Source organism: Calidris pugnax, unplaced genomic scaffold (genome assembly GCF_001431845.1).
Source record: "Calidris pugnax isolate Ruff unplaced genomic scaffold, ASM143184v1 scaffold44, whole genome shotgun sequence".
NCBI lineage: Eukaryota > Metazoa > Chordata > Aves > Charadriiformes > Scolopacidae > Calidris > Calidris pugnax.
Genome location: NW_015094506.1, coordinates 14102559 through 14126655, shown reverse-complemented (window position 1 = coordinate 14126655; position 24097 = coordinate 14102559). Strand labels below are relative to the sequence as shown.

Below are 24097 nucleotides of genomic sequence, written 5' to 3'. Positions count from 1 at the left end.
CATGTCACAGAAACTTCTTACTCTTCAGTCTTTTTTCATTCCTTAAGGATATGCTACTCTGGGGTGATTAATAAGACAATCTATTGACTTGAAAAACATAATTACTTTTAGAAGTCTCAGACTTCCTCCTCATCTCCAGATGCAATTTTTCTTTTAGATTTTCTTTCATTTGCTTAGTTTTTTCTTTATTTTGGATTTATTTCAACACTTTACTTCACAGTAGCAGAAAAAAAGATGATGTGCTTCATCTGTACATTTGGCAATGGATTAAAAATTGCTAGTTGACACACTTCTTTAAAAATACTATGAACTGCATTATATGACAACAGCTGAATGTTTTCAGAACAGCTAAAGGTCATTGAACTGTAATGTCTGCTAGTTATTTGATAAACTTTGAAGTTTTAGCTTTTTGTTTTGGTAGGGGTTTCTCTTCTTGTTATAAGCATAGTATTACTAATGTTTTATTTCCTACAATTAAAAGGAGCCTTATAAATGTTTAATTCATTATATTTGGGGATGTTAAGTATTATTAAAGTCACCTTTTTGTCCTATGTAGTTAGTTGAAGGTAAGGTCTGTAATGGACATATCACCGTTAAGAATACTTTCTATTTAATACACTCTGCAAACCCTGGTACAGTTTTACATTTTAGACTCAAACTTGCAGGAATCATCAACTGCATTCTTTTTCTTTTACTTAAAAGTATTCTAGGCCTTCAAATTCCAGTGAACATTCAAATAGTTTGCCATTGTCACCACAAGATATTTGGCAGTGTGTTAACAGACCACATTTATATTCAGCAGAAAATATTCACTTTCACAGCAGGTAAGTTAAACAACATATTTTCTCCATTATATTTAGTTCATTTGGACTTGACAGAAATCAGAAGAACTTGAGGGTCTTTTCTAATGCTTTTGCTACTTTTGGTTAATATAATATTACCAGAGTCAAAATGTATTTACTTGTTACAACTAAATTTATTAAATTCAGTGGTTATTTTTCACGGACTGCTGGAAGTAAGAATGTGAAAATATATATGCGTATTTTTATTTATCTAGATTTGTCTGTAAATCATAAAACTTGTATTTTTAATATATATCATAACATAGACATTGAAATAGAGATTTGTAAGACTAGATAAAGATTAAAAGGGATTTCTTACACAGCTGCATTCTTTTGGAGAGAAAGGACTGAAATATGCTTCAAGTAATTGAAACGTAAACATTTCAAATTGATGGCAGACTTTTATTACTCTCCAAGATAAAGCCTTCCTGGAGCATTAAAATAGATTTTTTTGTATTGTTTCCAAGCTTCAAAAGTGCCTTTAAAAGGAACAAACAACTTGCAGAATAACAAAGGCTGCAAAATAGTCACCAAGAGCCTTTCTTATTTACCCACCTTTCTGTATCACTCTTATACTTTGTTTTCAGATCAAGAAACGGAACAATGTCACAGCTCTCTGACTGGAAAGAAAAAAAGCCATTTTCATTCATGTCTGAAAAAGAAGAGAAAATTTCAGAAGAGTGGTATGTTAAGCTATTTTGCTTACATAGCAACTTCCAGGAATAGGTATAGGTTGGCTGTTGTTGCTTGCTTTTTTTAAGTTCCACCTTTCAAGAATCTCTGTTTTCTACCAAAGTAAAAATTATTAGCTTTACAAGTGTCTGCGCAATCATCTTAGGAAGTTGAAATAATGTAATGTTAAGCATTGCAACTATCTGTGCTATTCAGAAAGTTTCCTATGATGCCTAAGAAGTTCTATACACTTGTATTCTTTTTGGAAAGTGTGTTACACAATAATATGCAGCTGGTGTAACATAATATGTGCAAAATGTTTAGTAACATATTCTCTTCCCCTAGGGGTTTTAAGGATATTTCTACTGCACAGCTGATGCTGAAGAGGGCCCATAAAATGAAGCCCAAAAGATACAGTAATAAAAAATTAGGTAAGTCAACAGTTAAAAAATGGTTCTTTTGATTGAATGTTTCTATTCTTAGATCTCAAAATAGTGTTTCTCTTTTAAAAAGTTTGCTTGCACACAACACTGATTTGAATAAAGGTGTTGTTTGACTCAGGAAAAATAACTCAGTTTAAATCTCTGTAAAGAAATCAATTTGTTCCAGTGATAAAATATTCAGATTCTAAAAAACATTCTACTGGACTTTTAAGTTGAATATTTGACAGCTATATTAAGCAGAAATTTGTTTTTGTTCATGTATCTCTTTTTCTATACATGGAGTTTATATTTCTGCATTTTGTGTTTATATTTTTCTCTTGGGGGAATCTCGGGCCAAAATTATTGACTTGTACAAAAACTGATTATGAAAATGACAGTTTGATAAATATGAAGTGAAATAATATTTTTATATTAAATATTCGCTGTAGAAATAGATAACACTTATCTAGCTTCTCTGTAATTGTCTTCTGGTTCTTCTCAGATACTTCCTATGTGAAAGAACCTTTCTTAGAATCATCAACTGTTAGTACACTATGCTAATACTAATACAAATGTTAATAGAATAAGTGTCCTGGTTTGAGAGGGGTGCATAAACCATGACAATATGTTAATAACATTAAAATATTAATAAAATACTGCTAGTATAAGAAACTTTCACATGTGTAAGAGCCTGGTTCACTATAACACCTAACTTTAAATGGTCTTTGGAAAGTGTATCTTTATTTAAATTTAATTTTTTCAAAATGTATCATGAGCTACAGTTAATTTGTATAACTTTGCAAATCTGTCCTGTATTAAGTGTTGAAAATATTGAAAGACATTTTGCTCTTGGAAAGGAAAAAATGTAGCCTGCAGATAAAGTTAAGAAAAACACTTTTCCGTATAATTTCTCTACTTTAAATATCATGACAAAAAGAGATCTCTAGGTAGGAAAGAAAAAAAAAAAGCATGTAATCAATAAACTGTACTTTTTTGATATGGAAAGGAGAAAAAATGGATTATGGTTGTTAAAGTGATTCTATTTAAGTCTTGATAGCTTCCCATGATGCCCTACTATGTTACCTAAAAAGAAAAAAACAAAAACAAAAACAAAAAAAAAAAACCACTTTAGGAAATATCTGGTGTGCAGCTGAGTTTTTTACATATGTTCCATTTGGTGGCCTGTGTATCATTTTTTAATGAATAGAACTTACTAGTTTATGTCATCTTTTCTCCATATGCTTTCTGGTTTATGTTAGTAGTAATTGATCCAGTCATAAATGTCTGATTGAGCATATCAGATTTGCTATCCTATTTTTGTTGTATTTCTAATACTTTTTTTTAAATATGTTTCTATTCCCTTTGTTCAGATTATTCAGTATGGTATATGTACGTTGAGCTTTTTAATGTATCACTTGGAATATCCCCCAAGTACATGACTTGTGTTGAAAAAATTAACAAAACATTTGCACATTGTTTTTATAGGTTCAGATTTTCTCTTCTTGACACTGCCTCATATAGGAATTTTTTGTCTTTCTACTACAGCAAGCAAAAAATAACCTGTATATATAATTTTCTGGTATAGAGTTCCCTGACAGTCATTAAAATCATGGTCTTTTTTTCAGATAAGCAGAAAGTGTAATTTCCAGAACCAGGAAATATGACTGAAAATATTGGACATGCAATCCTTTTTCAGTATAAAGATTATCAATCCAACTATTTTTTCTTATACAGCGTACTGACAAAGTCAGTTCTTCTTGGTCAGTAAGGACCAAATAGACTAAAACTCAGCTGTTGCACTAAAAAATAATCCTGATGGAATATTCCCCATGTGAGAAGAATCTTCACGTATATAATAGTGTTTTACATCAGCTACTTCCTTGGAAGTGGTGAGAGCAAGTCAAGGTCTTGTTGAGAGTCTGGTTGAACTGAGTGTCTTTACAGCATTTAAATTAGAGTAGATATACCTTATCCTGAGGCCAGCCAGCTCCAGATCAGGAAACTGTAACCAGATCCATTAGTCTGCCAGTATCTTTCTTGGATCTCTATGTGGTACAGCTCATGCTAGAATACTTACAATTCCAGTATAACGAGAGAGAGAGAGAGAGAGGTCACAGTCTTAGGCTGTTGCTTTAAGTTTAACCCTAACTAAGCAGGAATTCCATAAGAGACTTTTTTCCTTCTAATATTTAATATTTAAAAGCAGATTGAAATTCATCTGAGTAAGTACGTGTCAACATTGTCTCTTAATGGTTCCTTAGAAATTAGCATTCTGTCACCTTTATCTCCTCTGAAATGGGCTTCGTCTGTGTTATACTTACTGGAGCTGTGTATGATATCTTGTAGGATTTATTTTTGGTAGTATTATTTCTGTTCTTTCTTTTGAATTTCTGGATCCTCAGTGTTATAATTACAGCTGTTTCCTTTTTAGCTTTCTGATTTAAAATAGTCGAAGGTATGCTAACTACAGTAAAATAAGATTCCTATCCACTAGAAAATAAGTAGCCAGCATCCACTTAAACGTGTGACTTATGAGGTGTAAAAAAGCAATTTTCCATGTTATGTCCATCTTCTACTATACGTCTGAATTTAAAGCAAAACTTTTAAGTTCTGACAAAGAGCAAAGCACCAACAATATCTAAAGGTTCTAGATATAAATAAATTATAGGCTGTTAACAAATAAGCTGATAGTTTTTATGCTAAGGTTTCAGCATCATCCCAAACATCTTTTGTGTGCTGTTGAGCTCTTCCAATGGCAATGCTCTTATCAGTTGCCAGTAATGCTAAGGTACTGATGGGTTTTGTAGGAACAAATGGCCTGTCAGAGTACGCTCTCTGCTTCCATGCCTGAGGTTCACAAATATAAGGTTATAAATCAGCCTTCATTCAGACAATTTTGGAATCGCTCTTTAATATAGTCAAGACATCTGCTGTATTGGAACTTGGACTGGACAGCCTTGAACAGCTTCAATTCTTAACATTCAAATTTATTCTTTTTCAGTTTCCATCTAAAACATTTGTCTTCTCCTAGTGGAACAGTGATGGGATTCATTTGGTTAATTATAGAAGTCCACATCTGAGCTAGTCATCTAGGTATTGGAACTTGGACTGGACAGCCTTGAACAGCTTCAATTCTTAACATTCAAATTTATTCTTTTTCAGTTTCCATCTAAAACATTTGTCTTCTCCTAGTGGAACAGTGATGGGATTCATTTGGTTAATTATAGAAGTCCACATCTGAGCTAGTCATCTGCATTCCTTTATGGAAAGAAATAGCCACCTTAAATGCTATTAATTTCCTCCTAAAACATAATTCAAAAACAGGTTACTTGAATCTCACTGTAAAAGCACTTACAGTTCTTCATTTCCCAGACACAAAAGCTGGGCAGTGACTGGACGAGGTATAGTTAAAGTGAAGATATGTAGAAGTAACTGAGAAGTATCTTACCTCATGTGTCTGGCCACGTACCTTCTCAGTAGTGAGAAAAATATGGAAAATACTAGCAAGTGCACTGAACCCTGTGGTTTATGTTACAAAGAAGAGCTTAAAGTAGCATAACCTTATAATAGGGAGTGATTCAGGCAATGCTTGTATTGCTGTAGACCAGTCCCACCAACTAATGGCCTTAAGGCCTGTTTTGCCCTAATCCACTACAGTTATGTATGCTTGTTTATGTAGTTAAATAAAGTTGTGGCCTGTATTTTAACGATACCAAATGTAGACTGTGTCTACTTCAACTATTTCTACTCTACAGTAAAATACAAAAATTGTGGGCAAGAAACCAGAAATTTTGCAGCCAAGTAGAACTGGCATAATGTCAGAAATATTCTTGTTTATCATGGGTGCATAAAATGCTACAGAAAATCTAATTAAAAATCTAAATACAGCAGACATTAATGCACCTCACTGTGCTTAAAAATTATGACTCATAATAATCCTAGCTTCCTAAAGATGTCTTGGCACAGCAGTACAGAATTTCTTGCTTAAGTTTGAATTTTCTTGCTTCTGTGGATTTTATATTAGCTTCTAAAAGCTAACTTCTTTTTCTTTTAAGATGGCTGGAAGCCTCATCTTGCTTTCAGCTCATCTCTCCTACACTGCTGTATTACTTCTTGTTTAACTATTTCTTCTTCAAGGGAAAGCTCTCTTGGCAGTGACTGCCAGCATAAACTGGTGAAAGCAGCCAGAGCAGGCCTTGGCTTGTAGAACCAGAACACAATAATAAATGTATTTCAGAGAGGTAAGCAAATATTTTCTAGTTTAGAAATTAAGACAGCAATGCAATAGTAATTAAAAAAAAAAAAAAGAAAAAAGTACCCAGTCCACCCCCCTCAAAACCCACAACCCCAAACCAGATGATCTGACTATACAACATTCATTTGTTGAATTTAAGAACAGTCAGAATAAAAATCTGGGGGATATTATTATTCCTTGTTACACATTACATAAATGACCACTAATCTATATTTTCTTAGTAGCAGAAAGAAAGCTACTTTTGTTGTTGTTGCATATTCCATGTAGCAATATCATCTGGAAACTCCAACCATGGATGAGTTGGAGTTCTAATTGCTGTCAATTATGGAACAAAATGTGGTCATTCTTCCAAACTAATTTACAAATTGAATTATCTTATAGATAAGCATCTGTCACTGTGCTACTTCGATTTATCAACTCTTTAAAGTTGGCACAGATATGTTTATGTTTTTCTAACTACAGATATGGCACAACAAAAATGAATGACAAACACTTAATTTTTTCAGTTTCACACATTATCAAGAAGTTGTTTAGCAAATGTGGTGCCAGATCAGGCAGTAACTAGTGCTTCCATATTGTTTCTATAACATTTCTTGTGTTTATCCAACTTATCTTCTATATTTGGAGTCCGCCAAACAATGTGCATTAAATTACCTCCCTGGTTCCTAGATTGCCAGCACAGATCATCATCTAATAAGACACATTTAAGTGAGTGTGCCAAAATCCAGGAAGATATTTGTATGATTTTGAACTATTGGACTCTTTCACAGTTCTCTGTGTGAAATCTAAAACATTTGATTGCTTGTCATCAAAGCATACATGCAGTTCATTTCCCTAGCTCACTCAGAGACTGAAAAGCACTAGTATTATAAAGTAATCTATGTAATATTGCCTACATTTGGGACTAGATAAAGAAAAGAACTCATTTTTAATAACAGAATTGCTCTAGGCAATGGTTGAGGTGATCCAGGTAGGTAGAAATTCAAGTAGTCTGGCACTGTGTTAAATCCCTGTAGATTATTTAAATTATTTTGCAAAGACTCAAAGATAAATCTTCTGATAGAAATTTCTTAGAAGAACAATTTCCATCATTTCCCTCGATTCCCAGTTCATGGACCTTCTTTACTGCTGATATCCTTGTGCACAAATAAATGTATGAAAAATCTAGGTTGGCACTTACAACTTCATGTGACTTCACCCAAAAGTCCTTGGTATAGTTTAATTTTGGACTGCTTGGAGTCGTCATAGAATTGCGTGGGAGGCTGGATTAAGGCAAGATGGCATTTAAAAAACATTTTGGAACAATTTCAGTAGACTCACATAGGAAAAAAGTGTGTTATTTCAGGAATTATTTTAAGTTAATAAAAAATAGTTTGGAAATCCTCAATCGCGTTTTGTCTTAAGAGTTGTTATATCAGTTTTGCCACTTTGTCCTTGGCCTTCCATTGAAGAAACTCTTGTAACTAGCATAAAGCTAGTAAAAGTTAGAAGTCTTTTTGTCTTTATTTTATTCTGCATATTTTTATCTATGTATAGTACTCGTACGGCTAGGTATCTTACACAACTTTATACTTTACTTACTTTCATACTTCACTTAAAATATTTTTTATAACTTCTGTTACTTAAAATTTCAGAGAACTTTTAAAAAACAATGTATTACTATTCCAAGATATTTTTATTACAGATCTTACTGTGATATATTTCCCCAAACATTTGCTACCCTGAAGAACACTAGGTTGCTACAAAATTTTTTTTGAGTTGGGAGGCATGCCAAAATAGGCCTATTTTGTCCATCTATACACAGTAAAAATATCTAAAAGTGTGGTAATCCAGTTTGTGAAAAAAGATGCCGTTATTAGAATCATTCTAATAATGTACCTTTAAAACAAATGCAGCTAATCATTATTAATTCTGCTTCTTGGGTTGTTTCATTGAATTTATACTTCAGTTAGTAACAGTGGGTTAAAATTACTTTAAATCTGACACTCTGGTTAATCTGGAAGGTATAACCATCATACAAGATGAGAAGTTCTTCTAGACAATTTGAGATAGATGACAAAGTATAAGGTAATGCTGATACTGCCTTGAGAAGAAGGCATGGCCTAAATTACTTCCATCCATATTTTCCATGATTCCTTTGTTACTCAAGTTTGCTGCTTTGTGAGAGGTTTTCACCGTTAAGAACATTCTGTCAACCAAATGCTGCTGCAGCATGATCTGACCAAGCATACCCTAACATTTTGACCTGTTTTGTCAGTGTGTTATCTCTTAAAGTATCCACAGCCCATTAGAGATCTTCTCCAGGCTTGTAAGGCAAAGATACAGTATGTCTATGTTGTCTTGCTTGTGTCAAGAGAGCATTCTCTGAGAAAAAGTGGAGCTCTTGGGATCGCTTTATGTTCCATCAGTTAGTAACTGAAGCATCTACTACAAATATGGAGGTCTGGTCAAAACCAACTTTATAAATTGCTGTTAAATTTTGTAAGAAATTGCCCACTGACTTAGCAGGGCATTCTGATCCTTTATTCCCATAAATAATGAAAGCAAATAGAAAAACTTCTTACTTTGCTGCAGTATTATAGATGCTCTTTAAGCTCTTACAAGCTCTCTCAATAAACATCAACAAGGTCACGTAACAAGCTCAAAATAAAGCATCAGACATATCTAGTAATGTAAATTTATTCTGTCTGAATTCTATTTGAGTCTTTCCATCTCCTCTGTTTTCCTCCTCTATCTGTTCTGGCAGTGTCTCACATATTCATTTTTGCTGCAGTTGCATTCTTTGTGAAAATTTAGAACTTTTCTTTGCCATATCTTCTTTCTTGCTAAGTTCTATTTCTGCTTTCCCTCTTTATTTTTATTAATTTCTACTCTTTTCAGACAGTTTGTAGGCACCTTTGTAGACAAACCTTTTCTGCCTCATTGTTTCTCAGATGTTCCTGAGAGTATTTGTCTGCTTGTGCTATTTTCTTAACCATGTGAAATGTATTTCTTTGATTTTTCCTTTGTCTTGCTGTTACTAGTCTTATTATGATCAGTGTCATACCTGAAAAACCCTATATATTTTTGCTTATCATTATATCGTTGCTTTTGTTTCTACATTCTTCTCCGTCCTTTTTTTTTTTTTTAATAAGTGACTGTTTTATTCGGCACTGTGCATAGAATTTTCACATTCTTTCTAACCCAGTTTCCCTTAAATTCCTGCTTTCCTCTTATGTCAAGCAAACAATTCTTCCTCCACATAAAAAATAATGCATGAAAATCACCTTTCCTGACTTGTGTGGTTCTCCATTAGTTCAGATAATTTTAATTAATTATTTTTTAATATATGTAATTAATTTTAATTCATTAGTTAATTAAACTTTTTTTCCTACCTAGGAACATATATTATCAAGATTTATAGGCAGTTCTGTGTTCATCTTTGATTCTTTGCAAAGTTTTCAAAATAATAGTTATGAAACTAATCAAGATTTCATACCGTGGCATATATACGAGTCTATAGATTCTTGGAGTACTTTTTATTTTAATAGGGATGGGACATGGAAAAAGGTTAGTTAATTTTCTGCAAGTTTAGCCTAAAAAAATAAACTGCCTCCTGTTAAAACTTCTATGTGTAAATGACTGGATTTAGACTGTTGAATAACTCTGAAACAATGCTTAGCATATTCTGTTAATATTTCTGCTTTAATTTCAAACTTTAAAACCAGATTTTTTAATATTTTCTGCAAGTATATGCTTTATAATTTATTTTTAATTTGGAGATGAGCTAGCTAAAATATCAACAGTGTTAAAATCCTGCAAAATAGGACCTTGGTTCTCAATTGCACATGTATTTATGTTGCTTTATTTTAGAAAGTGAATATAAAACCTACTTTTAAAAGTATTTTCATTTATTAAGTGGCTAAAAGGTGAAAAACTGCTTGAAGGAATAAATGAGCCAGGTCTGACCTTTGATTTTAACTTGTTCTTTTCGTCTAGACCCAGCTGTGCGCCTGGCGTTGTTCAAAAACAATGAAAATAAACATCTCCATTCGAAACCACCAAGGAAGACACAGCCTATAAATGCTGGTTACTTTGAAGGTATGAACAAGCATTTCACTTTATCTCTATGCATATAAGCACATATATCTTCTAAGTCTTTCTTAATGTCTTTTAAGAAAGACTCCTTGAAATGTAAAACAATATGCACAAATAGAAGGCGGCAGGAGTTTAAAGTTCTTATCTGTTTCTAAGTATCTCAAGTTACAGCAGGGAAACATTTCAGTTTCAATTCATTGGGGAGGCAGGGGGATTCCAAGAGATTAATTCATAATGAACTGATGCATAATTTATTTGTTATTATTATTATTATTATTAGATCTTCATCACAAAAATAATAATCATAAAAACATAAAAGCATGTCACAGAGGTATATATAACACAAAGCACTAGAATAAATATTTATAAATATCACTCAAATTCTTCACTTGTCACCTTTTATCAAGCTAGCCATTAATCCCTGATGTTTGTTAACATGTTTTTAGGAAGTTAATTTAATAAATATTCTCTAAAAAAAATTATTTAACAGAAGACAAGAAAAGAAACTTCAGCATATGATTGGCTTACAAAAGCTTTTAAATACTGATGTAGCTCTTTTACTGTTGAAATTCATGTTAAAACTCTCCTTAGTGTCATTACAATTAGAATAAGGCCAAGTCTATTTAAAATACCCATGTTGGAAGAAGCTGAGCATCTCCAGAGGCATTGTTTTTTGGACTGTTTTGATTCCTTTCGCAACTCAATAGCATGCTTAGAATGTCACCTCTGTCTTTTTATGCTATCTGATTTGGTCCCAATCCCATAAAGTAAAATTAAAAATAATAATACTATATTAAAATTCACTGAGTGAGGATAAAAATTAGGACCCTTCTGAGACGGGTGTGCAACCAATCTGAGTATGTCTGAACTGCAATTCAGTCAATTAGCTTCAATTAAAAGTCCAAATTTGCCTCACAGTCATGACCTGGTGCTCAAATTTGGTTGGAAACAGTTCTTGGTGAATTCTGAAGAGGAAAAGTGTTTGTTTTGGATCTAAGCGTGAATTTACCTAGAATATAGAGAGCTTGTATATGATGTGCCTGACTTAGCATTCCCAGTGTCTCGCTTCTGTTCCTGTGGCATATGCTTATATGCCACAATGCATCAGATGCTGAAGAAATAGGACATGCAAAGTTTCACAGTAGTGAAAGGACAGAAAAAATGTGAATGTTCAAAGCTATGTCAAAGACATAAGCTTGATCCCACGCTCAGTACCCTAAAGTCAGTGTAGGTATAGCTTCTCTGTCCTTCCGCTGGTTTATCTGTTCCTGCCTGGAGACGTTTCTTTTCATTTTGGAAAGCCAATATATGTGTTCTAAGTACTACTGAAATTACTTTTTGAATACATGGAGAGAAGGCACCATAGCTGATTAGCTATTAAAGGACAGGCGCTGTCGTGACACTCTTGTTTACCTTTCATTTCAAGGACGACTGTACTCCTTTGGCCAGCTAATAAAGAGATATTTTTTCCAGCAAACTTATTGGGTGCTTACATGCAATCTGCTGAGCCTTCAAGAAGACAAGCACTACTCTTCTGATTGACCAGAGTATAAAATTTTTCTTCTACCTAAGGCTTTGCTACTTCAGATGATATGGCCAGAAAACACCCAGTTGTGAATTAGAACCCAGAATGCAGCACAGCCCATTTATTTATGTGTATGTGAGATAGCATCAGACAGAACTAAGAGTTTCTATATTTAGAATTTGATGACACTTTGCACGTTACCTACTACAAAGTAAAGTACCTGCATGATAATTTCACGGAGTTGTGTTATCAGTCATTTCTTCCCTCACTCACAGAAAAGCTTGTTTCCCATTTCCCCTCTCTCACCTTTTGACCATTTCTTCCTCTTTTGCCTGGAATAGATTTCTTTGGGTCTGTTCTGCGATCGGAGTTCTTTCTGTAACAAGAAGGTGGAATGTTTTCACTCTGTATCCATAAATCTTGTGGACACCGTATTTTAAGTCAAGAGAGAACACAGTCCATTGCATGGCGGAAATAAACTTCCTCCATTCAAGCCCTTTTACTTTCACAGAGTGGTAGTCAGTGCTCTGGTAGAAAACTCCAATCCATCTCCTTCATAAACCACTAAATAAATCTTAAAACAAAACAAAACAAAAAAGTACATTCTAAATATTCCTGCTTTATTTCTTTAAATTGGGAAATGGGGAGAGAAGCCATAGCATCAACAGTAAGTACACATGTGTTATCTGTTAAATAACAGAATCACTACTTTTGAAAGGGGATGCCCTCGGAAGTGAAACAATTAGAACAGTTTTAGATTTTCAAACTGGAACACATCATGGTAGTGAATATTTAAAAGGTAATCTAGTTAAACTGTACGATGGATGTCTTTCATCTTCATTGTGTCTTTAGTTTCTGTTTAAAAATGCAAAGACAAAAGGGAATTAAAAATTAGAGGTATAAAAATAAATGGTGAAGAGGAATGAACTTGATATCTGATGCTTGTGTGTTTCTGAGGTAAAGATTGTATTCTGTCACAGTTTACCTTCTCATCTAAGTTACTGCTTTATATTGACAGTTTTGCTTCATGCAACAAAGTTGTTGTGGATAACTTTAATCCCATATCTCTCATTTGATATACATATTTTAGGAAAAAAACCTTTTCAAAACTTGAGTGACAGCCTGATTTTTTTATAAAATTTTAGAAGAGTCATCATTCTTTACTCACTGATGTTATAAAAATCCCCACAGGGCACCATCATTTCACATTTGTATCACAATAGCACACAGAAGTTAGTCAGAGACTAACTTTGTATTACATGCTTCATCAACAGCATGAGGAAACGTTGCTCTGTCAGACAAGAATTTAACATTTAAAAATACAAGCAACATGTGAGGGCACCAAACATGGGAATGTAATGTTAGTGTATATATTTGTGTGTCTAGATATGTGTCAATACATATACATACCATACATGTGTGTATATGCACACAAATATATATGCATATACTTTGAGTAGGTATATGAATTCAATAAACATAGCACTTATGCATTTTTTATTTGTATATTTTGAAAAAAATGTAAATCATGAACAATTACTCTCTGGTGTAATTTGTAGTATCAACATGCATTTTGTAATCCTAATGCTTTCAGTTTAGATGTTGTTTCAGTTCATTTAAAATTAATTTAACATATGGTCACTCTATAATACCACAGAATATGCAAGTGTAAATATGTGTTTACTGCTTCTCTTAAGATACTATAGTCTGATCAAAAACGTGAAGACAGATGAAAGCCTGACTTGATGTACTTTCATTTTTGATGATTTACGGGACATTTCCTGGGATTATGTATATTACACTGCTTTTTTTGGTGTGATGGGGTTATGTTTTCAGCACGGTTGTTGAGTTTCAGTTAGTGCCAGTTAGTTGATAAACAAAATATGCCTGCTTAATGTTGCATTGAACATTCTTGGAGGGGTTTTTGCGTTTTGTAAATGGTGACAATTTAAAGATCTCAAAATTTTGGAAACGTTACAAGGAACACTGATAATTTTCATTATTTCCTATTTTGCAGCAAAGCATATTTTTAGAAAGCTTTATGAGTGCTTCTCCTCTTGTTGCCTGGAGGCTATTTCAGTCATTGATTTAACATAAAATAGTCTTGACTATTTTTGGATAAAGTACATCAGGAACTGAAGGAAGAATCTATCCTTGACTCCTCTTTTCTTGGGAAGTGCCAATTAGTCCTGTCTGAATGTGCATCTCTGCCAGCTGTGGGTCTGTAATTACAGGGACTGCATTTTCATTTACACAGAGGAAGGATAACTACTTTTCCAACCAACAGTGTGGGTGCTGTGTCCCAATACAGCAGCTCAAAACTAAAGAAGGAGCCCTGAGACCTAGCACATTGTTTTGCTACAGACTTTGGGGAACAGCATGTATCTTTTGGGGTCCTCTTTAATCCATCTACCTCAACAATTTTGGTGGGTTATCCAAATAATTTCTGTTCAGTGGAATGGGAATCTGGATTCCAATCTTTAGAGCAAGTTAGAAGAATGCAGTAGGTCAGCTGAGAGTCCAATCAAACTATCCAAGTATTATTTTTATATGATTCGGTTAGTTTCTCAGAATTTCACAGACTATGTTCTAATAAAATATGTAGATTAGGTGATTTATTGGCATATATAATACTTTTATTTTCAGTCATATCCATATCCATCAGTGGCAGATCTATACCATACACTTCAAAGAAGTGGAAACAGTACAACTTGACTTCACCCAGGAATGTGCACAGTGACAATTCCAGGAAGTTTAACTGTATTAAAAATGCATTGGACTATATTGTCAAGATCTGTTTACTGTAGTTTGGGAACCTGTTAGTTCTAGTTGGCAGTACTCTATTTCCTGTCATTTTATGCTCATTGGTGACTAAAGAAAACGTAATGGGTATAATGTTAAGACAGATTTCACCAATACAAATTTGATAATGAACAGATTATGCTTTCTCAGGTGGCTTTTAATTATGGAAATATTTATTCATTTCTTTTTAAATTGTCAGTAGAAATAACATTTATTTTTCATATTGGAACAAGAAAAAGAGGTAAAATGATCTTGTGATTATGTCATATGATTGGAAGATAAATATTAAGGATCCATTTAAAGTCATCTGCTTTCCAGCTTTCTGATAGTTCACAATTATGAAACTCCTTGTAGTCTCAAATGAAAAATGTTGCAAAACATTCTTATAGATTATTATTACTAGTGCTAATTAAAAATGTGAAATTGAGACTTTGGAACATGGTAATTTAAGGTTACCTTTGAGTTAATTATGTCAGCGCATTAAAATATTGTTAAATAATGATCAACATAATTTCTTAGATTTTTCTATATTATAAAATTTGAATACATTGAAGAAAAGGTACATATGGTAATTAAATTAATTTCTGTTGATTCAAATCACTGATGCTTTTAAATAGCTGCATTAGAGTTAAGAGAAGGTAGAGCGGTATGCTAATACTATCTTTTTCTGTGCTTTAAATATTCTGTTGTTTGTTATCCAAGAGTATTTAAAAAGACATCAAACATACAACTATAGCTAATGATTTGTGTTAGCTGGTTTTGCCTTTTAAAAATTAGCTATTTTCAATGGAAAAATAGAAATGGCATCAACCCCCAGGAACTGCATTGTTTGTAAACATCTATTTCTAAATTAAGTCATCTTTTATTGAGCTGTAATCTGAAAAGGATCAATAACCACATTCTAATTATGATCTTGTTGCAATTCTACTAGCTCAATTGGCATGTTTACAGTAAAATGCAATTATTACATATCTCCCAGGCTTTAAATTTGTGTGCCACACTAGGGAAGCAGTTTCTAAAGCATACAGAACTGACAAAAATGACAGAATAATGCATTTCCAGAGAATGTGAGATCTGTCCTGAAATGTGATGAAAATGGATTACAGAAACCTGTAGAGTGGAAGGGCATCTATCTTTTAAAATCAGAATTCTATGGCTTTGTTTCTTATTATTTAGTTTGAGCTCACACAACAGAACTCTCGCATAGAAATATTTTCTCATTTTAAGGAATTAATGGCTCTCCACCAGCCCTTTAACATGTAAAATGAGTAGGTTACTTGTGTCCAGTACATCCAAAAAGAGCCAGGATAAAATAAACATAAGGAGTTGGATATCTTGGAAAAAATCTGTCATGGGTTTGGGTTAATCATCTCCAGAAGAAATTCAACTTGATGCCTGAAATGTAAGACTTCTTGGAGAAAGCAGTAAAGCCTGAGGCAGTGTTGATCTGAAGGAGTGCTCTCCATGGGTCAGAGCTGCTCTGCTGGCAGAGTGCAAACCCAGTTCACAACAGCGGTACACTGAAAAGTTGTAAAAGACTGCAGGGGCCTTACAGTGCACGCACTCAAGCTTCAGTTACATAGTTCTAGTGGCCCAGTTTCTTATAAAATAAAACTAAAAAATAAAGTCTGTGCCTAATTTTCTAGCCTCCTGTCCATCAATGATACTGTAGGATTTTGTCAGTATTTGTGGAATGAAGCAATCCTGAAATTCTGGTATATGTTTAAAAATAAATATGTAAAATATAATTTACATGCATTTATGCAGTGCATTTCAGTGTCTGAATATTTATAAATGATTTAGACATATGACATTTTAACTAATATTCTTGCTTTTCACATTCAATTAAAAAAAATATTTTCTATTTGTCTGAAGTTTCCAAACAGGAGGTATTTGCCATAGGTACATAAGTTGGACTTAATATTATGAATTCTCACTGTGGTTCCAATCTTTAGGGTTCCTGTATTCACATGATAAAGTTTTCTGCCCACATATTTCACCTACCTGTTTATTATCTCTTTGTTCATGTCTCCACTGCTTTACAGACTGTTGTAATTTGTGGTGGTTTTTAAGTGAAGCAAACTTAAATGTGGTCTCTGAGCTAGAGAGAGTGTTTGGCTTTTCCAACAGACTTCCAAAACTGGATTTTATGCAATGTGTAGGCTATCACCTGCGCTTTCATAGCATAGTAGTTTACCAATCTTTAACCTAGAAGGAACTGCACATAAGAAAGATAAAAGTCTTACAGCTTTTTGCTAATAATTACTCAATGATGACTTCAGCAAGAATGAGATTTCACCTGATATGTCATCAGAGGTTCAAAACCAGTTTTTCTCATTGTTTAATAAGGTAACAATAGTTCAGAAAATTTTATTTGCATCTTCTGAGGTTCCACTTCTCTTTTTAATCCTTTCCTTGACATTTTATGTCCCCAAAGCTAGGTAGTGTAGATATCTGCATCTCAGCCAACATATACCTAAACAAGTTGACTCCACGTTCACAGCTTTTAATACTACATAAGGCAATCATTTTGGATGAATAGACCCCTGAGTACCGAAGCATTTCAAATCCTTTTTCATTTGACCATTCAGTGACCTGATAACTATTTCCTGTCCCTAAGTAAGGTTGTGACCCAGGTCTTAGGGTGCAAAAGACAGATAATTTTAGCAACAAGTTAAATCCAAATGGATTTGGTTGGAGGGGATAAGGGAGAATAGGCTTGGCTAAATTCCTCTAAAATAAAGTGCTACAGCAGTTGGATTTAGTACGTCTAGTTAAAAGTAATTGTTGAATTTGTTGCCATCTGTTTGGATGCCTGGAGACTGTAGTCAATATTGGGGTGGTTTGTTTATTAGTTTTGCTTTTACTGAACATTACCCAATACTCTTTTTACACTTCAAAAAAACAATTGCTAATGAAGGTCATTAAAAGTGCATTTTCAGATATATTCCAAGCATTTTCCAAAATAAGTATTTCAATCATATTGGTATGCAAATGATATTTTAACATAGGCCAGAGAAAGAGTATAGTCTGTGTCCATAAAAGTATCGTGAATGTTGCATTGCACAAAAATTCATCTTGCAAAATAATTTCCATTTGGTATGGAGCCATGAACAGGGAATATAATGTAGTCTTAGAAATATTTTATAAGTGCAAATCTTGTTTCAGTTGGACAACATGATACATTTTAATTCACAATTAAACAAATATTTCCTGTAGCTATACATTTTAATAGCAATACCTGTGCATATTTTAAGTACTTTCAGAGGTGAAGAAAAGGAGGGCCTTCACCCCAGAGCTTTTCATTGATTTGAAAATGTAGTTGATTAAAGTTGCTTGTAAAAGAATTCTTTTTTTCCTATTCTGTAATGGGAACTATGGTATTATGGAGAATTAATACTATTAATGAGGTTAGAGATCTACAGCATTCCAAAACAAGCCATTTTCATGTGTTTAATGCTGAACACATATTTAAGTCTCTTTCTTCTTTATAGGTAATACTATTGTTGAGATACAAAATATATTTTGGTAAAGTGCAACATTTTTCAAGCAAAACATTAAAACAAGACTCTAAAATTGAAATCTAGCTATTAAAAAAATATGCTGCTCAATACTAACTCCTATAGCAAAGTCCTATACCTTTTACAAGTTTCATGTATTCTATAAGATAGTATGTAAGGTTAACTTAGGTGATTTCACAAGGAATTATAAGTAACTCAAATATTTTAACAAAACCGTACAATCATGCAGTGATAGCTATGTAACTTCTGTGCTGTGTTATTTCCCTAATGTACAGCTTCCAACTTCATAACTGTACAGTTCAATTCTGACCATATACAATACAGAAACATCTTAGCAGTTGTTTGAAATTTGTGGGTTTATGCTGTTTTGATGTATGCACTACAGATATTTTATCTGGCTTATGTGTATAAAAAGGTAGAAATATTGACTTTTCCAGTTATATATATTTATATATATATATTTATGTATTTTTTCTCATATTCCTAAGAAAGTCTGCATACAGAGATATTATTTTTCAATAAAATTTTATTTACATGACATTCTAAAATAGCTCTTCCTTTGCAGGTTTATTGTCAGGTAACTATTCCAACATGGTTCTAATTTCATAAATTGGTACATTTGTAGAATCTTGTAAATAACCCAGTCCAGGTAGTGAGAGAAAGAAATCCAAGTAGCCAGACAAAAGAAGAACTTCATTTCACTTTCACAATCATCATTAAAGCAGATTATTAATAATTTTATTTTTTTAATGATTTCTAAATGCAGATTAAGCATCAAGCTTACTAAGAAATTGACTGTGGAAAGTAATTTCCCTAAAGCTCCTGCATGCTTATTTTATTCTAATATGAAGCAAACCTAGTAAGTTTCAGTTTAAGAAGAGATCAGGGATATTTTTTTTCAAAGACAGAATTTATCTTTTTAAAAGGGGGAATTTAAACACTACCATGTATTTCAATGCTAAATTTACTGAGCATTTGCTTTAGTAGCTGATGTATATTTTGTAATTGAGAGATTAGTAGTGAATGTAAAAAGAAAGGAAGCTATGTGCTACTAGGGCAGATAGTTCTGATTTAACCTACCAATGACCTGGCTTTGTTTGTTCAGATGACAGTTCTAAAAGTGTGCAGAGAATATTCCCTTTTAATACAGTTATTTGCCGCAAGCCGTGACCTCACTGCCTGTCAGGGAGCAGGTCTGAATTGGCCCTTTCTCTGATATCGTGACATTGCTTCTGTTGCCTCGATTGTGACCTCTGATTGCATGATACCCCTGAGAGTTCAATTTAATAAGCGTGACTCCTGACTCTTAGCCAGGTCTGCCTTCTTAGGTTTTGTCAGACTCTACTTGTAGTCTGGTCTACATATGCTAAAACACTGCATAGGCTGTCATCGTACCATGTGAGTTGTGTGCACTGAATTCAAAATGCTCTTTCAAACATCTCTCATTTAGGAGCTAACTCGGAATAAATTTTAAAAGTTGCTTCTTCAACAATTACGGCTGCTCAGGATTTTTTGGTTTTATACTTTCGTACAAATAGTTACTATTATTTCACTATATTACTAAGCATGCAAGTTATCAATGCATCATACTAATTCCTTACTTTGAAATTTGTTTTATTTCCCCTATGAGTGTGTAATATATTTCTATGGCTTCCCATCAACAATATGTTTGTTCATTATAGAAATAGTAGGGGCAAATACCCTTTTGTCATTGCATAATTAATACAGTTGCACAAGGAGACAGTACTGATGAACACCCAGAGAACTGTGAGATTATTTTTTCAGGACTAGTCAGGTGAAAGCTGAAGAATCTGTTTGGAATCCAGGAGAAGGTGAGTAGAATTAAGACTTTTTAAATATCACTGAATCTTGAGTTGAGTGACTATTTTGCTACATCATTGCATTCTTTTCTCCTGTTTTCCTCCTCTTCTAGCCGGAATCCTGAAGGAAAGTCTGTTCAGAGACCTGGCTGCCTTGAGGATGATGATGCTATTCACACATTTCTCCAGTTTTAGCGTCCCTTGATGCATTCACTGAACCAGAATATGAAGAAGCTCAAAGATTTAAAAGACAGTTTCAAGAACAGTGGTACAAGTTACAGACAAGTTTCTGTGTTTCCTTACATTATTTGTATTCTCATTGCAGACACCTTTTTCTAGCCTCTGTGTTAGTACCTCTAACATAGGGCTTCTAATCAACATATTTAGCTTTTCAGAAAAGCAGAAATGTCTTGCAGAACAAAATAATGCTTTGTGCTCACTTTTGTAGTTAAATTTTAAAAAACCTTGTAAATATTACCATTTAGTATTTCTCTGTTTCTTCAACTGTTTTAAAGAATTCTGTTTGCCTTTCCACTCAGATTACTTTGTGTTAAAATTGTATGAAAAGGAAACTAGATCTTTCTTATGAAACAATTTCTCTGATGTAAGGCAAATAGCAGGTATTTTCTTGTTACATTCAAACTTGGCAATGAAATGGTGTTCATTCTTCTTCATGACAGTGATTGTTACAATGTAAGTAAAATCTTGGTTTGGCCAGTTAAGTCATATTTAGTTCATATATTTCCAAAATATCATATTTGTTCATATACATATTTAATCATATACAAATTCCCGTGTAAGTTAATACAATTTTTAATAGCCTAATTTAGACTATAAGTTAATAAAACTCATAATATAATCATGTGTTCCCTTCTTCTGAAGTAAATGGTGTAAGATTAACTATTGAAGTTCCTTATCTCAAGTGGGAGTTAGGTTAGTTCCTTACCGAGTTGGAATTTACAGGATTTCACTCCTTTTTGGATCAGACCTTAATGCTCTGCAAGTTGCTGTGCTATTTGCAGGAACTTAGATAATTGGCTACAAACAAGCAAAGTTAAGAATGAATAACAGTTTTACTTGTTATTAGGCAACAAGTAAAACAAACTGTACTTTTAAGTTTACTGGTAATGGCTGTCTTTAAAGCTATTGCTAATATAAATTCACCAATTCAGAATAATCATGGTATTTAGCTTATTCCCTCCTTTTCAAACAAATTTTATATATGGATAGATACATAGAAATGCATATGTAAGTCAGTGAGTTGGAGAGTTTCATAGTGAATTTAGCTTTAGTAAAAAATAAACTAATTATTTAAACACACCTACTCTAAGAATAAAATATTTGCAACCAAGCTTTAAGAAGATTAATTTATGTTCAGTAATAGAACTTGGGGGTTCATTCTGTTAATTTTCTTATTAAAAAAAAAGAATTTAAATGAAGTCTAAAAAAAATTCTATAAAAGAACGGGAGGAGTCAGGGCTAACTTATTCCTTTTTCCACTCTGATTTTTTCATTCAGTGAGGTAAATTATTCAAACCTTCTCTGCATGGATAGAAAAAAACCTGTGCTATTGTAACTATAACTGATCCAAAATCAATATAATTAAGTCAGTTCAATTCCCCTGGGGCTGAATACTCTTGGATATGTGTTGGTTTCTCTAAAATTGTATATTGTGTTTCAATTATTGCATTTTTCATGTGTTTACAAGCTGAAATTTTCAGTCCAATTAATCAAGAAATCTATAAAAATAGAAAGCTCTCTGAGCCGTATGAATTAAGAATTAACCTGGGGCAATTTAAAGGCAAACTGTGGTTTTGTTTTGCTTTTTTTTACCTCTCCTTCTTTACAAATGGAATTCCCTTTTTTAATAGAGCCATAAGACACAGGAATTTCATGTTGTTTATTTTCTTCCATGATGTATCAACCAATTAAGAATAACTTAATAAGAAGAATTAGTATTTTATGTCTCTATTTATTTATAGTCACTTGTAAGCTTAGTATTTATGGTTATTTTTAAGCTGGATATAAATATATAAGAATTTTACACGCTTGGGGATTAACTCACTTCAGTTGTAGAGTCTTAAGAAAAAGAACCATGTCTATCTGAGACTTCTTTCCATTTAATTCAATGAGCATTAAATCAAGCCTTGTTTATACAATGTTTGGCATAATGACAGGCCTGATCTTCAGTGGTACCTCTGGGTTTTACTGTAAAGTAAATTGAACAGCAGCCATGCACTTAGTCTGTGTAGACCTTCTGTGTATATTTGACAATGTAGAGTAGTTCTTCATTACTGCACTGACTGCACTGTGAATTGTTGTCACACAACTTCGTCAAATACCAATAGGTATTGCAAGTCAACATCAGAAAGTAAGCCAGAAAAAGTTTCACCCACACGAAATAAAAGTCTTCTAAATTGAAAAAGGTATGTATACATAATAGATAGAATAGATAACCAATTCATAGGTATTCATTGCTGAACTAGGTAATTACATTAATAGCATAATTTCATTATTTCACTTTCAGTGTTACTCTGCATTGATAAGTACCAATCACGTATGGTACTCCTGTACGTCACGTATGTTGATGAACATAAGTTCTTTAAAAACAAGTTCACATGTTATTCAGATAACTATCTAGAAACAATGTTTATTCTCAAGAGTAAACATAATAAAGACTTTTTTAATGTACATTCCCAAGCTGTGATAAAAAATTACATTTTTAATTACTTGCACAAAAAAATTATGAGACAATTACTAATGTAGTATGTCAGATTTACTGACTTCATGCTGCTCCTGAGTAATGACTTCTTTTTTTTAATACTTGGCATATGTGGCTTCTTGTCACACAGTGACGCATCTTTTGTTGGGTGTGGATTTTTTGTCCTTTTCTTGTACTTTTGTCTTTCAGTATAAACAAAACCTACCTTAATGGCTGTCACACTTATATTTTGCCCTCTTAATAGGGGACAACATAGTAGTTAGACCTCCTGCACTCTTACAAAATATTCCTTTGTATTTGTTTTTCTGAGAATTCCTTTGGAAGATCTGATGTCTTAAATCATTTTGCTTGGTTTATTGAATTTAGAGAGAGGTATTCCTCTGGCTTGGACTCCATATAAAGTGATAATCATTTCTTGCTTGGAAATACAGTTTCACTGCTGACCAATTAAACACTTCTGTTCGAGTTCTTGATTGTTTCTGTCAGTTAATCTTAAGAACTGGAATGCGCAGAAATAAAATCTATCAAAAGATTCTGTAAAAGAAATGTTTGGGTTATGAATCTCTTCTTTTTCTCCTGAGCAATATAAAAACCATTCTTCTTTTCAGTAGAGAATGTCAATCATTAGGACGTTTATTAATTCCCAAAGATGCTAAGAAAAATTAGAGATGCGGTGTGTACTAAGCAGATTTAGGGGATGAGACAGAAATTATGTGAGCGTAGGCAGTAAGAATAAACATAATAGGCTCAAACTCCTTCCATATTATTTATTCCTTACATTTACTAATGGATAAATAAGCATGGAAACGTTGAACATGCCATTTCAAAATATTTTTTTTACTCCTCCTTGTTTTCTTTGGTTCTTCAAGGGCCTTGACTATCCAAAGATCCCTGCATAACTGTTGGCTCTACTCCAGATTTACTTCTCAGCAGTGCTGTTGATGAATTTCCCATGCTGGGTGGCTGAAGCAGGTAGTATACAGACAACAGAACACCCTGTTCATAGACTCACAAAAGAATAATGTGAAAATACAGCATAGTACTATAAGATTTTTCTATGTACTTTCTGAACTTGTAAAAGCCTGAGTAGTTCTTGAAGAGTACTGATTGCAGGAATACTTTACATCAGGAACTCATCTCTTTTTGTGCATGTGGGTAGAATATCATCCCTGTAGTTTCTCCATTTTTGTAGAGTTGAGATTTGGTCTTGGATATTTTTTTTTGTTTTTAATAAAGAACTAACTTAGTTTTTCATACATGAAAATGTTTCATGTTATTTCCCAACATATACATAAAACAAGTCTGCCCATGGGTGGCTGAGCTGATAAATGTTAGCATGGTCTTTCTAGTTATGCAGTTTCTGTATGTTTAACTTTTGGGAACATGGGGAAGCCGCGTGTCTGTGTATGCATGTTGTGTGTGTGTGTCTGTGTGCGTAG

The 24097-nt window shown here is 33.2% G+C and overlaps 1 protein-coding gene across 1 annotated transcript in view; it reads left to right on the top strand.

Annotated features, from left to right (window-relative positions):
• Positions 1-24097, top strand: part of LRRIQ1 (leucine-rich repeats and IQ motif containing 1) — a 111460-nt gene that overhangs the window by 56027 nt on the left and 31336 nt on the right. The window contains exons 19-22 of the mRNA XM_014963263.1: positions 703-824; positions 1430-1525; positions 1860-1945; positions 10170-10271. Coding sequence (XP_014818749.1) covers positions 703-824; positions 1430-1525; positions 1860-1945; positions 10170-10271 — 406 coding nt within the window. The remainder of the gene's footprint in view (positions 1-702; positions 825-1429; positions 1526-1859; positions 1946-10169; positions 10272-24097) is intronic.